The 16,345-nt window shown below is 39.3% G+C and overlaps 1 protein-coding gene across 7 annotated transcripts in view; it reads right to left on the reverse strand.

Moving 5' to 3' along the window:
- Nucleotides 1–378: 378 nt before the first annotated feature.
- LOC110987571 (histone-lysine N-methyltransferase MECOM-like) overlaps nucleotides 379–16,345 on the reverse strand; it is a 161,174-nt gene continuing 145,207 nt past the window's right edge. For 6 of the 7 annotated variants that reach the window (XM_087147367.1, XM_087147365.1, XM_087147366.1 and 3 more), the window contains 2 exons: nucleotides 9,326–9,457; nucleotides 379–9,089 (listed from right to left, as the gene is read on the reverse strand). In XM_087147367.1, the coding sequence (XP_087003493.1) occupies nucleotides 6,064–9,089; nucleotides 9,326–9,457 (3,158 nt within the window). In that variant the 3' untranslated portion in view covers nucleotides 379–6,063. The remainder of the gene's footprint in view (nucleotides 9,090–9,325; nucleotides 9,458–16,345) is intronic. The other variant, XM_087147368.1, reaches the window with a different exon arrangement.

Raw genomic sequence — 16,345 nt, forward strand, 5'->3', positions numbered from 1 at the left:
AAAATGGATATCACAACAGAATTAGATGTAAGTACACAATTTTGCACATTTACATACCATGCTTTCAAGAAATTTTAGGGCTGAAGATTTTTAAAGTTATTTTGCACTTTTTTTAATCCTAAGGTGACTTTTACACAATCCAGACTCCTCCATGAGTACTTTTCCTTTTAACATTTTGCCTGTCATTGCTCATATCAATGGAATCCTTTAGCATGCGTAAGTAATTGACTGTGTCCATCTACACAATGGTCTACAGAGTTGAAAGTTCTGTACCAATGGTTGACAGATGGATGACCTTCAATTATGAATGGACAAAATGTAAAAAGAAACCAGTTCCAAACAAATTCATAACAAAACAAAACATTCAGGGAAATGAACTTTATGACGCTTGCTTGACAGAATATTTTTATTCTCATAATTCATATTCTTATCCTACATATCCTGGCATTACTTATCTATGAACTGAAGTAGCTAAGCTTTAAAAAAAAACTAATATTTCATGAAAGGTTTTTGCAGTGTTTAAAAAGCTCAAGTTAAATTAGGGCAAGATGAACATCCACCTTGCCAAATTTGACATCCTTTTTGCTAAGACAAAGAGTAAGCTTTTAGGATTGTATTTTAGTTTATTTACACCACTTTACAATTGGGTTAACACACCCACAAAATCACGCAATGGGGAGGAAACAAAAAAAAAAGTTCAAGATTTCCACGGTGGGATACAAAGACTGCTCAACCATGTAAACTTTGCAGCAGTTAAGAGACATTCTGGACACTCAGTTTCTTTAACTGTGAATTCCATCCAGGCTGGAATGGAAGAAAATGTACCTTTTTTGCAGTGTGAACATTGCCATTAGCTGGCAGCTGAATTTCACAAAGACTTGTGTTACTGATTGGCTAGTTGGCTGAATATCAACACCAGCAAGCAAATTGTCAGTTTCATTGCAAGACGATGTCTCACCAGTGAGTAAAACCTAGGTTTCAAGAAAATTGCATTTCAAGTTGGTCTCTTTTTCAAATGCTTATTTTCAAAGTATTTAGTATTCCTTTGACCTAACCAATGCTACTCCATGAAAGAGGGGATCATAAATGACACAAAGTACAAAATAAAATTTATAGAAGTCAATTTTTTCTAAAAACAACCACATTTGTTTGTGAAAATGTAAAATTTGTGTGGCTTTTTGTCTCTTCATGAAAAGGGCACACAGTATGCCCCTTTTGCCATAGCGCATGCCAGGTTTGTATACATGTTTGTATACATTTCTGGAGTCAAATTAGTCTCTTTGTGAAAACTGCGAAATGAGTTTTGCCCTTTTTTCCCCAACATATCTATGGAAGACAAATTTGTCTCTTCGTGAAAACTAAAGAAATGGACAGGGTGTTCAAGAAAATGAAAGTGAAATTCTTCAAACAAAATCCTTGGAAATTTATCGTATATTGACTTATTTTGACTCTCTGACTAAATATTTTTGAATGGGAATAAATATGTGTTTGGTTGGTCTTAAATTTATTCCCGTTAAGAGCTGGTCTTAAACTCACGTAAAATATGCTGCATTTCACTGTTCACCAAGGCATTCGATTACCACGCATCTGTGTAAATTGACACGAGGTATACATGTCACTGCTTCAATTAGGAAAACAACCCATAATGTGCAAAGATTACTCAATTCTGACAAGATATAGACAAAACTATGAATCAACTATTATAAAAACAAATGCAAACTAAACAAACAAAACGTCCCTAGTATTCAAATTCAGTACATTCTGTAATGAATCCAGACAGAGGCAATGTTCGTGTATCCGTCTCTTTGAAAGAAAATGTTACAATTCTGGTAGTATTTCCAAATTTTATCATGTACTAGGTATTGTTTCTGGTGTGGTATTTGCAGAATAAGAGCATACAACATAATTTTCACATGCATTAAAAGGTCTTACCCTCATGTGGTGAGGCATGCACAGTAATAGCATAGGATAAGCTCAATATTTCAGTTTGACTCTTCACAGGAACTGTCACACTGTCTGATATAGACAAAAATGTGAGCCCTTCGATATACAATAAGACAGTTTGGAATGTACGTATTCAAACAAAGTACCACATAAACATCTGACAAAAATAAACAATTCCAATAACAAATTCTTGACAACTGAGTAAATGTGTCCAGAATGAATAACTTGTGTTACTCATTTAGAGAATTAACTAAGCGACTGAACATTACTCAGTTATAATACAAAGTTATATATACAAATGATCATTTAGCCTAATTTGATTTCATGCAATAATTCTGTGTGTATGTTTCCAAATTATTTTAAATGAAAACAGTGGCTTTCAGATTTGTTCTTTCTGAATCTAACATTCACACAACCAATATGATTAGACCTATCCAGAACGAGTTGATACTGGAATTTGTCTTTTTACTGGCTACTTAAGACTTAAGCATTGTTTGACTAACTTCAAGTATGCCACAGGTGGTGAACTTTTAAGTTTATTTTATCACATTTCTGTAGTTTGGATAAACTTCAGTGATTGTTCATCCCTGCTATATAATAAAAGTGTGAACAAATCAACAGCACTTCATGAATACATGAATCAGTAATGCATTGATTTTAAACAGAAATTCATTTCTGTTATGACGAAGAAAGTGAATCTTTCGAGAAATGCAACTCATGTAATGGTGAGGGAAGGTACCAATGTAGACACTATCCAAAGGTCCTTTTTGGCACATTAGTTTATTCTGCCTATCATAAAGTTAAGATCCTACTGCAAAAATAACAATATAAAGCTCTTAATGAGTTGAAAAAATGTTCTAATACTTCTTACATCATTATCATTCAGGGCAGTTCTTCCCATTCTTTTGCAAGTTGTAGTACTGAGGTGGCTTGCTAGAAGTGAGCTTGGAGACATTTTCTATCAATATGTCTCATGAGCAATTAACAGAATGGAACTGTGCTACCCACTGATGATGGAAGAGGGGCAGAACCCCCCCCCCCGACCCTTTCAACTGGAAAGGCATCCCCCCCCAACATTTTGGCAGGCTTTATAATGAGGCAGGTTTTAATGGATCTGTCCATCAGGGGCTGATGCCTGATGGTCACTTATAACTGCCCCCCACCCGCCACTGTTGATGCTACCTAAAGTTTATTTGAATATCACTGACTTGAGCAAGTGGTGAGGCTACAAAGCAAACTTAGTGGAAACGAATACTAAAAAGACTAAGTGATTTCATCACTCGGACTACGTACCTGTAGTCTCTGCTCAGTCTATCTAGTCCTATCTTTTCCGCTTAGTCAACTGTCAGCTCAAACCATAATGACCTTGATGAAAGGATGGGCTAACTGCCAAAAAATTCTACAACAATTCATGCTTTGACAACATTAATAATAGGTAATAAAATTTGTTCACTTTTGTAGGAAACACAATCAGAAAGGGAGGATATGTTGAATATTCTTGAAAACAAAAATAATTGTTCAATTCTAGCCTTTTAAGGAGATATATGTGACAAGTTGTCTGTGTTTATAAGAATTACTAATTTGGCAGGGTACTGTCTTTAAATACAAGGAAAACAAAGATAAATGCCGCATCAGAAGGCAAAAACATAAACTGAAGGGAAAAACGTATACTGTACATAAAAGCAAAATATGTTTCGCAGCATATGAAATGACAAGCAACGATCATAAAAATAAACTTTGTGCACTATGGTTGGCAGTATATGCAAAGTAAAATGCACACCACACACCCTGAATGGCTCTCAGATTAACAAAAAAAAAGAAATGTAAAAAAGAAATCCGAATAAAACCTAAGTTTCTTCTAAATATTCCAGTTGTTCAGGATGCCATAATAAATTAATCCTACAAAATAAACGCTTTTTCAAATTTAAAAATGACAACTGAATATGTGACAATGTAAAGACATTTCTGAACATGAGTAACAAAGCTTTGCTCACAACATAAGCTATACCTTAATTTCATAGGGTATTACAGTTAACTAAAAAGTGAATGCTCTGTTTAATACTGCGTTCTGCAAACAAAAATTCAATTGTCGGATTTCTGACTGACTTATGGGGCTCTGGTTTTAGTTTGATTACTATCACTGAAACCATGGCAACACCCAATGCCCTCAAATCTCTCGTCAATACGTAAAAAGCATAATATCCATTCGGCTGTCATTATTCACTCTTTGCACACTGCCGTCATATATTAAATGGAACACTCAAATGTTTTTGTCACCTCTGACAAAAGTCTCTCTCCCTCCCTCAAAGATAATGCAGAAACATCTGCTGAAAATGTAACAATCTGACAAACTGTCATTTTTACATTAACAAGGTAGAAAAAAACCTGCACTGTGCACGAAGTATATACAGTTAACTTACTTTTTACATCACACTTAAAATGAATTTAAAAAGAGCATCTCTCTCCCTCCCTCCCTCTCTCTCTCTCTAATTCTAAATAGTAGTTAATTAATGCTGTGAAAAGTTAAACCTTTCTTTGGCCTGTTTGGTACAAGAAAATGTTCACACATATCAGTTTCAAGAAACTTACAACTAACACTGATGTTGGCAATCTGCCCCAAGTCGATGTATGTTCTCCACAAAATTTAGTCCCCGAAATTTAACTTGGAACTATCACAAAGAAAGAGCTTCTTGCTGAACCAGCCCTGTACAAGTTGTATGACAGATACAAAATTGACAATAATTATTGTACCATACACAAACTTCTCTCTGCAATTTGAGTTCCATTTTTTCGAGAGGACGGAATTTCCTGAACTAGTATCCCTGGGGAAACTACCTCTTTTTCTACTAGTTTTATTCACTTTTCCATTTGAATTAATATAACTGAGTCTTTTCTCTACACCCTGTACATTTGGCAATGATATTTTTTTAAAGAAATCATATTTCAAGTGATGGCAAATTCAGAAAATCTGTGCCTTCAACATGGTTTCGGGGTGCATGACCCACAGAGACTTTGGCCCAGATAACCAAGCAAATTGAAAACTCCATGGCAACAATGGATACTTACAAAAGCACTCTTTAATTCCAACTGCTCAGGGAATGTGAATTAAGATCGCACAACTCAAATAGAGATGAATTTCCATGGCGTGACTGCAAACCTTCAATACTTTGTTCACGTCCACCATGCAGACCTACAAGTCTTATATGAGATCACGCATACCAAGTCTTCCTGACAGCAAAGATGCATATATCTCGTTTTTAGTCAACTGTCAACATAGCAAAACTACAATTTTTCTGCATCTACAGTTTTTCTGCATCATGACTTCATTTCTGCATGTTTCTTTTCAACAAGAAACATAAATATAAACTATTTAATAACTAATCAAGTAATCAGTTCAACAAACTCTTATAAAAATTACTGCATTTAAATCATTAAAAACTACTGCTTTGCTCTAAATAATGTACTTCAATTGTAAAAGGCAATGTAATTTTCTGTGCAGAATTTCAAAGAAATACAGCTTTGATGAAAGTTGACACTTAGTTTAAGGAGATACACTAATCTCATGTATGTACATGTACAATTTAGCATTAAGCAATCATTTATGATATAGTGTGGTAACAAGAATATCCCATTCATTAATTTTTGAATAACATTGTCATTGATCATTCATTCATAGACCCATTAAATAGACAATTTGCTTTCTTGATTACTCTTGAAAATACATTTAAGGTGGATAAAAACAAATCAATCTCTAGTTGGAATAACTCATTTAATACATTAATTGACTACAATACACTCAACTACTGGAGTTGCCAGCGAATGGCATCTCTGAATAAGGTGGGCTTTCATCCAGCTGTCAGTCACATATTAGATCGGTGGTATTTTTGCTTGAGTGGACTGTACGAGATGTTTGAGCTTTCAAAAGGTCCAGAAATTGGAGCATTGCCATTAGAATGATTTAGGTTTTTTGTCACATTAAATCATCTACTTCACATGACTATAAACAACAAAATAGAGGTGATACTGAACTTAGCTATTCAAGATTGAATATTTAAAAATTTTTAAGACTTTTGAAGGTGCGTCATGGCTCTTGGACTCCACCCTTTTGAAAATACCTGCTTAAACCAATGTGGCAGTGTGAACAGCAGTATGGTGAGTTGAATGCAGAGACCTTCGTGCTCCATCCCCTCTCCGTGATTCATCATCTGACAGTGCCATCATGAGAGAATAAGCTTGGAGTTTGGAATGGCGAGTAAGGTTGGCTCTCCCCTCTCTCAAGATGTCAACGTCAGGCAGCTGGGGGGCCTCATGAGTAGTGGCAAACACTGATGCCCTTTTTGGGAGGCCGAAGTCAACTGGGACAGCATCTGAAGCACACTGCTCCATGCGGGGATCTTCATCAGAGGTGATACTTGGAGACTTGGAGACTTCTTCCCCATCACTCAAATCTTCACTTTCATTCATGCTGTCAGACATGTCCTCCTCTTGAGGAATGCTGTGATCTCTGTCGATGGAGGTTGGATCCGTCGTTTCATCTCTCTTCTCAGGGGTGATTACTATCTCTTCTTCCTCTTGAACTTCCTGTGCTTCTTCATCCCCTTCCTTGTCAACATCTTCCATCTCTCTGTCTTCCCCCCCATCACTTTCTTCATTATCCTCTGGCCCGCCTTTGTCATCTTCCATTTTTTCTGGCCTATGTTCACCCTCCTTCACTTCTGTTGATGAACTGCAGACAGATGGACTTTGGACCTGTTTGGAGGCTATGACTGCTGCTGTGGCTTCCATCTCCATCAACTTCCGTCGCAAGGCCTCTTTCTCCTTGGCATCATCAATGAAATTCTTGATCTCATCAAAATAGGACTCATCTTTCTCATTTAGGTCATTTGGCTCCTTGAAGGATTTTGTCTTGGCCATCAGGCGGGCAGCTATGATAACGTCATGTTCAGCCGCTGTGGACAATGCAATCTCCTCAGCTCGCTCATTCTCATGTTTCTTCAGATGCCGATCAAGATTGGTCTGCTGCCCAAAGCAGCGCTCACAAAGTGGGCACTTGAAGGGTTTCTCCTTATTGTGGATATTGCGAACATGGCGTTGAAGGTTGGAGGAGATGCTGAAAGATCGGTCGCAGTATTTGCAAGAGTAGGGCTGCTCTCCTGTGTGGGTTCGGAGATGGCGAGTCAGATTGGCCGATCGTGGAAAGAGCTTCCCACAGTACTTGCAGGTGTAGCGATCCTTGCTCCTCATAATCATTTTCTCTCCACTACTAGGGTACAGCACCGTACTTGGGTAGGTGCGGTGGGGTGGACTAAGGCCTGACTTGGTCAGGCTCTTCTCTGCATGGTAGTGATCAAATTTACGAAAGTTTTGAAAGGCAGCATTGGGAAAAAGATGACTGTAGTCCATGCGCATGAACTTAGTTGGGAGCATATCCCCATTAACCCTATAGATTGGATCTGGCATAACCAGGGGCATTGGCTTTGCATAAAGGTCTGATCCCTTGGAGGGCTCAGTTAGGGTCTTGTCATTCCCAATGCTATGATTAAGGGGGCTGTGGGACTCAGATTTTTTAATGGGCAGGTTCTCAACAGATGACACTCGTTTGCGCCTGGGGAGGCTAAGATCTAATGGCTCTTCTCCTGTTGAATGGGAAATTGAATGCTGCTGGACAATTCCCAATCTCCTCTTGGAGAGATCAAAGGGAGACTCTTGCTGGATGCTGTTGACACTCTGACTGTCCAGATGGAAGCGAGCTTCATGTCGGAGCCTGTTGTCAACACTTTGACCATTGCTCTTTATTTGTGACTTCATCAAACCATTTTCGGGACAAGCCCCACCAAAATATTTCTCGGCAATGGATGCAATGGCTTTCATTGGCTCACTAGCTGTTACTCTATTCTCCAATCTTCCATCATTCCCTGCAGCCTGTTGTGTTAGGGGCTGTGATTCCTTCCTGTTGGTGCTGTGCCGGTGGGCTACTTTTCGATGGGCCCTGTTCTCTGTGTTACCTTCACTGTCTGAGTCAAGGTCACTGCCAGAGGTAGAATCCAGGTCACTGCCTGTAGGGGTGCTAACATTGGACACATCGCTACCATCACTGACTTCACTCTCAGCTTTCTCATTGTAATCCCTCCTCATTTTTGCTGGGTGTGCATCAGCAGGCTGGATCCCACACATGCTTGGACTGACAGTGGAGGTATAATGCTTAAGCCAGTCATCAGCAGAGTTAATGGATCCATTGGGACTTGTTCCCCCACTCCCACTTCTTGAGGTGTGGTTCTGCTTGTTAAAGTTGCTGGGTAAAAGAGGTGACTGGGTAGGCATCGGAGAGTAACCCATGAAGTAAGGATGGCTAGGAAGGGGGGTCTTATCTGAACCTGGGTAGCCAAGGAGATTATTCTGTAAGAGAGCCTGGTGGGTTAAATGTAAATTGGCATTCCAGAGGTGCGCCAGGTTGGCTGGGTGCAGAGGGTTATTTGCTCCCAGCATACCAACCCCAATTAGGGAAGGGTTGGGGGTCATTACAGGACAGCTTCCATTACGGACTACTGATGGCACACTGGCAGCTTGAGTGGTGGAGATCTGGTTGTTCAGGAGCTGGTTGCCATGGCAGAAGCGGCGGTGTTTGTTCAGGGAGGTGACAGTGGCAAACATCTGACTGCAGTTGTTGCACTTAAGTTGAGTGCGGCAGTCGGCATGCATACGCTTGTGCCGGCACAGATTGGAGAACTGGGTGTACGACTTGAGACAGACTTCACAGATAAAGGGTTTGATGCTGCTGTGGATGTGGGTATGCTGCTTCAGACCACTGGAGGTGGCAAAGGTCTTACCACACTCAGGGCAAGCGTGGCTGCGGGCACCAACATGCTGTGTGCGTATGTGGCGTTGCAGGTTGCTTGGGTCTGAGAATGTCTTGTCACAATGCTCACAGGGGAACTGGTGGTCACTGCTATGCTCATTCTGGTGCCGCAGCAGGTTGGACTTCCAGTGGAAGCTCTTGGGGCACTTGTCACAGTGGAAGTCCCGGTTAGCTCGGTATTCACTGCAGTCCCCTCTATCTTCCTCCTCTGAGTCATTACTTGAGGACCTCTTGGACTCCTCTAGCACATCTGCTGCAGACTCACTTCCATCAGATTTCACACTGGTGACTAGAGAGAAGAATAATGAACACAAGTTAGAACTTGTTGACAGCGCCAGTCCATCAAGCAACAAACCAGACTACCACTACACATTCCACCTGATTGTATGGTGGTAACATGTTGTCTATCTACACTGGCATGCTAAAGGCCTTGGGATACTGTCCCACTTGACTTGCCTAGAAAATAATATTGCTGAAGCTATTTCAACCAGCAAAAAACAGATTGTATGTTTGTGGGAAGTGTACCTTGGTGGTTGTGGAACTGTTGGGCAGTAAAGATGGCACTGGAGTTCTGACAGGCATATTTCTGGTGACGTCTGAGGGCAACTTTAGAACGAAATACTTCCTGACAGTCACTGCATGGAAATCTCTTTTCTTCTGAAGAAATTAAAAATTGGAGAAAATAGGAGACTGAGTTTATATTTGGAAACTTCATTTTCAGGGTGGTATTATCTTACATTTATATAGTGTTCCTGTCAGTGTAAAGAAGTCATTGATCGTTACGTTAAATTTTGTGAGAAGGTTTGCATTTTAACGAAAGTACTGAAATTGTATCTAAAGAAACCTTGGTAAAATCACTTACTTAGTAATCTGGTGAAGTGAAAATAGTGGTACTTAAGTCTGTAATGGTCACGAGTGCATAGAAGTCTATGGGTGACTTTCATTGTGATATGAAAGTAATCACACCGGTAAAATTTGGAAAAACTACCTTTGGTAGCAATGGCACCGTGGATTTTTGGTAGTCAGGACAACCATTCAATAAAAGTTAACATCTACTCAAGACCTGTATGATGCAAACCTTCCTACAAAACTCTGAAAATTGTGCAGTTGGTTTGAGCAAGACAATATGATATGCACTTCTTGTGGTCCTCTCTTGTTTAAGATCCCAGTTATGGACAACAGTTGTGTTTGTTTTGCATTTAATGTCTGGTGGAATATCAGTGCATCAAAAATTAGTTAGTCCGTAACTTGTGTCAGCTCTCACAAGTTTTCAAGAAATTATTTTAATTCCAGTAACTGAGTGAAAGGCCTGTTTTTGTCTTAATGGAACATTTACTTTGGCTGAGTGGTCCTTCCTAGAAGAAAATATGGAAAATAGTTGGTATTCTCTGCTATGTCAAGACATCAAAGATGTTTGCTTTGAACTTATGCATAGAATTTTGCCAGCTTTGTATAAAATGGGGATCGGTGAGTTTTGTGTAAAGATGCCAAGGAAATGATAAAACACATTTTTTTGTCTTGTTATTAACACACTGCTTTATGAAATTTTGTAGAGAGCCTTATTCAGAAATATAACAACACTTACTCTGTGTTGAACGACAGTAACAGAATTTTGGAGAGGAAAAAGCGGTAAATGCAATGGCTCTTTTTCTCACTGGCAAATTTCATCTTGTTACTTGGAAATTAAGATGCAAAGTGAGTATGGATCTGATTTCCGTAACAAACTTAGATGTTTTGACCCATTACAATAAGCCTGAAAAAATTTATTGTAAAGGAAAAATGTTGCCATTCAAAAAAGATTTCTTCTCGCTAAACACCAAGAAAAGGGTTATTTTGAACCTAACTAATTGAAATTCTAATTTGAATTTGGTCAGTCCTTATTGTATTCATGTGTACTTTCAATTCATCCTCCTTAAAATAAATTCAGTACCTTTGCAAGGTACATTAGTAATTAGTTGTTCTGTATCATTTGAGGATGAGCAATAAATGAAGCCTGATGGCTTCCACAGGAAGACAAACACTTCAATTAACTTATCTTAACTCTTATCTTATCTTCTTTAGTTAATACTTTACAGGCAATATAAAGAACTCCTTGGATTATCCTTCAAGTATAACGGTAGCAACGGATCTGAAGTTCAGCTATGTTACAGGGGTATTAAAAGGTTTACAATATTTTGTCAATTAAGGTTATAGACTGGCAATCCAAATACCAAACTACAATGGATTTATTGACTAAAAGTGAGGACTAGAGAAATAAAAGGCATATCCTTTCAAAAGCAAACTTGGCCAAGATCTGAAGTGTGAGATCGAATCTTGTGTTATTACTAGACTGGTGACATCACTGTGAGATGAACACAGTAAGCATGAATGCAGCAATGCCTGGTGGGGTAGTGACTTGTGCCACGAAGTGTTTTAATGAGCTAATACAGAATAATATTCTTGAAATTACACTTGGAGGAGTCTGAAATTTTCTACTTTTTTGTCAGAATAATTTAGGGTACATTTGTCCCCCCCACAAAAAAGTACAAGTTGTTGAAAGTGGAACAGTATGAAATGTTGGTTGATAAATGAGCATGGAGGTTGTGGGTTTTGCATGTGTTTATGCATACACATGTACTGTACATGCATTCATGTGTTGCAGTAGACATTTCATACTGCGAAGAATAAAGTGATCAGGGTAACAGTATCAAGTCCACTATTTTGCATCAAATCAATGCAATATGTACACGTATGTGCATGCCTCTCTTCTGCATGTGCAATTCACATCAAGTCACTGTAATAGTGATGGATCAGATCCCTGATAGCGATGATTAACTCATCAATGTCCAGGATGAGGGCAAAGAGCCTGGTCATAGGGAGACATTCCCATAAGAACGTGCACAAAATTTTTCCAACTTTACTGTCCCATAATTCAATATTCCCTAATCTGATCTGAACCAAACTTTGAATGTTTTCATTTTAGATCCTAATCTATCATCTCTCAAAATTTGGACATTAAAATTCGGCCTCCTTCTGGTAGTTTGAAAATAGGGAGACACTGAAATGTCTCCCTAAAAGTCAATGTCTCTCTAATGCTGAAAAATTGACCACAAAATGTCTCCCAAATGACCTATTGGTAAATATAATAACAAGCATTTATAAAGTGCACAAATCCACCGAGAAATAGGTGCTCATGGCGCTACAAAAGTTACAAGCTCGCACCGTAAGTTTATAAACATGTCTCTTGACTGCCGTTTTGAAAGAGCTGAGAGATGTGCTGGACCGAATATTCAAGGGGAGGCTATTCACTGGTATGCTTTTATTTTTTTCGCATCTCAAAAATGTTTGGGGGGTTGCCGTGCCCCCCGCCCCCTCCCCTTCCGACGGCTATGCATCATGCAATACACACAACCTGCTCCACTGGGTCTGAGACCTATCCCTCACTGTCCCATTCTCATTTCCCAGAGGGCTGCCTACTGACTGGGGTGTAACCCTTCACACAGGTACAGTCATGCCCACCCACTTCCCTTCAGGGGTGTGCTTCAATGAACACCAAATCTCAAGCAGACTACTTTCTTCTACTTGGTCAAATTTAAGGCTGTCGTGGAAAGACCAAGTTGATTTGGATGACAGAAAACATTATCATTTTACTCCTCAGGCAAAAACAACTTTTGCTTCTGGTTTCCAAACCGACCCTAATTTTTTGGCACGACCAAAAAAATTTTGGTAGCAAGTTTGAAAAACAAATTTTTTAAAATTGTAAAAATAAAGTTGTAAATCATGTTGTCTTTTCTGTCTTCACAATACAAATCTGAACAACCTTTTTCACATTAAAATGCTTGTTTTCTCCTTAAAGGCCAACTCCAACGACGTTGGTTTTTCTCGTTTTGAATCCTATTCAGAGGAATCAAGTCTAATAAAACTGACACATATCAATATCTCCCTTGCAACACAAGTTTTTATTGCATTACAGCAATGCTGCGCTGATTCCCGCCTCACCACGCCCATGCAAAAGAATGCGGGATTGAAATGTGGCAACCAGTCTCCCAGCTGAAATAGCATTGTTACAGTACAGAAGGTTGAAAAAATCAATGTTGCAAGGAGATTTCTGCAAGTTAATTCACAGGACTTGGTCTCTTGTCTATGAATGCATTTTCTGTGTTCACGAGTTAAATTTGAGATTGTTTTGCTCGTAGTTGAAGCGAGCTTGTTTCCTCAAAATGTCCTGCTGCAGCACGAGGTTTATTGACCACCCATCTGGATGCATCACGCATGCTTGCGATGTGATACACAAACATCATTGGCCAGTTTGCCATCATGATTACCTGACTAGCATTGTGCACAGTGGTGTGAATTGTCCATAATTCTTATGAATTGTCGACTGTAGAAATTGTTACATTGATTAAGGAAAGTTTTTATCACTTTTTGTGGCAATTGTTGAAAGCTTTCGTCCCCAGTGATGCCATTCAATCAGCATGAAAATAGCAACCCAAAAAGGAAAATTTCCGACCTACTGACCCTACTTTTAAGAGACTTGTAACCAGAAGCAGAACTATTTTGTTCTTGTCCTCATGTTACAAATAAAATACCATTCACTGGTAAATTTCAGGATCCCTACAGTGGCATGTACATGAACTACATTACCAATTGATTAGCAATGATTTTTTGGTTTTGTTTCATAACTAGGGGTACAAAGGCATAAATATGGCTGCTGAAAATCACTCTCCATAGGAGTATTCTTGTACTTTCTTTTACATGACCTACCACTAGCTTTTAATATGTATGTGGAGAAAATTTGTCAAACCTTTCATTGGTCAAAAAAGGGCAAATTTTAGATTGATATTAGACCCACAGAAATGCTGTGTTTAGAAAAATTATACATCTACACAAAGTCATGTACATGTAAGGAGAAAGATACAAAGAGTTTTCAAATGTTTGTTTATACAGTACAGGATTTTAAAAGCCCTCCTTACATACCCGACAAAAGTAAACCCTTTCCCCTTTTTCTTTCTTGCTGCCCACATCAATCTTATGCATTCATGTCTGTTTCAAATTCTCTCTCAATGAGATCTGCACAATCTCAGTGAAAGGGGATGGAATGCCAGCATCTGACAGGTAGAGGAGATGGACATAGACCAGTCATAACCTGAAGGCTTCCTGGACCCCTGGACCTATAGGATGTCACCCCCTCCAAAAAAAAATGAAAAAGGGAAGCACAAAAAAGGGGGTTAGGGTAAAATGGTTAGAATTATGAACCCAGAATTACAAACCTACAGCTCTGTTTCATGTTGACAAACGATGGATACAACAAGGAGAAGGCTGTGATCTTGCTTTTTTTCCTCTCTGCCTCACCCCCATTTTTATCCAGGACTTATGAATCAGTCTAATTTACTGATCTATTCACTTGCAATCTACTATGAAGAATCTAACAATTTAAGAGGACGGTGATAATCTTTTGCATCTACCCTTGTACCAGTACTTCCCTTGGTCACTTTATCTGGGTTGCTGGTTGCCCTTCCAGGTCTCCTTTAAAACTGCAGATGCAGCACAAACTTCTAAACCAAAAATCCAAACTTGTTCAATGACAAAATACCTGAGAATGAGACTCTTGCCATGATTAATTGGCACACCTCACACGATTACGCTTGAGAGCCATTTGTACAATTGTTAGGCAGTGTTGTATTCAAGTCCATCACAAGTCATTCAGTCTTAACCCAATTCACAAGCTATTCAAATGAGCTATGACAAAAGCATTCTTTTGTCATCGTTCACCCGTTACTTATGACAGGCCCGTTGCCTAACCCGAGAAGGTGGGGTCATCAAACCAAAAAGTGGAACTTTTGGTACTGTGACCACATATTTTTATACAAAGGTTTATCACCACGAGCTTTGGAATACAACACTGAAAAGTTGCATGTCACAAACCAAAGGCTGCATGTAAGACTTGTACACTGTAGTTTTCAATATTGAATAAAATTAACAAAAAAAACATTGACTTTATCCCTTTGAGACACCTGAAATGTGGATATTTGCTGGAACTTCCTGATGGTACATATGACTGGAGATTGACTCATTAATATGCAGAATCATGGTCACCTTGAGCTTGAGAATCCACGCAGCCGTGGTTGGTATGCCAATATTACGGTATATTTAAAATATTCACTACACACACAAAAAAAGACTACCAACAAGCGGAACTCAGAAGCAAGGGGGGTTCCTTTGAATCCCTCAACCCCCCCCCAGCCTACGGGCTTGTATGACTGGCCTTGTGAAGGGACTTGTGATTGGACTTGAGAAGGGACTTATGAAAAGACTTGTGATGGACTCCAATACAACACTGTTGTTAGGAAGGGCTGAAGAGTGTGTTCATGTGATTGTCCATTGCTAGTGTGTATAGAAATTGGCAGAGCTTTTTTTTTTATACAAGGAAACCACTACGGTTTATACATTCACTAGTGTACACTGGTTAACCACTTGCTGCCAGGAAACCCCGTTTCGGACAAAAGAGCTGGTCTGTGTAACAAAAGACAGTACTCAGAACAAAAGACCTGCTGCTGGGAATTGCCATCATTTTTTGGCTTACATTTTTCAAAGGTAATCCGTCAAAGTTTTTAAACAGTATACCACTGTTTTGGGCATAGTGTGCCTGCGGATTAGCGACACAGTACCACTGCACGCTAATCTAGCCGCATTTGAAAAGACACCACTCGCATTCACTGGGAACCAGGGCTTTCATTAACTTTTTTGACAAAGGAGTATTAGACTCACTTCTTTTGTAGAAAGGAATATTTGCAACTCCTGAGGTAAGAAATCTGGAAGTATTTCACTTCCTGGAGTGAAAGCAAGGAGGTTTTTTTTTTTTATTTTATTTTAGAAATCATTATGAAATCAAACTCAGAACATGAGATATGGCTTACATTGTCATCTTAAACATAAGACAAGTTAGGTAGTGCTTGCAAGGGCAGCTTCTCAATAAGATCGGCGAGGATGCTCCTGACGACATTGGAAGGCGAGTCATTGTCGATGTCATGGCTAGTTTTGTGGAAGAGCTCCGACAATTTAAGTTGTACGTCATTTTGACAACACTAATGTGGCAGCAAGAGGGCTATTTTTGAACAATCGATCACTTTATCAATGCATCGGATGGCACTGCATGCTGTGTGGGCTGTGCTTCACGCAAGGCATAACAATGTTTTGATCAGTACCAATTTGATGTAATCAAATCCAAAGTGCACACCGCGCAGGCGCCATTTACATGAACAGCTGCATTCCGTACCGCTGCAGCACACTGTATTGCACATGTACACGTACACACGCACTATAGTGAGACATCAAGCACGTCGCCGTGCTTTTTTACTGAGCGACATCGAGTGAGCGCTCGGTCGAGCGAGTGGAAAGCTTGCCATCAAGCCGTGAGGACGAAGAACTGGCATGATTGAGTGGCATGATACGGCTAAGCAGTTGCCCTTACAACGTATTTGATATCCTACAGTAAAAACGTAACGTTTTTAAAGTATTGAGGGTCAAAATGAATGTGTTTTTTGCGTTATTTTCGTATTTTCCATT

Source organism: Acanthaster planci, linkage group LG16 (genome assembly GCF_054643075.1).
Source record: "Acanthaster planci isolate LZ-2023a linkage group LG16, COTS_SCS, whole genome shotgun sequence".
NCBI lineage: Eukaryota > Metazoa > Echinodermata > Asteroidea > Valvatida > Acanthasteridae > Acanthaster > Acanthaster planci.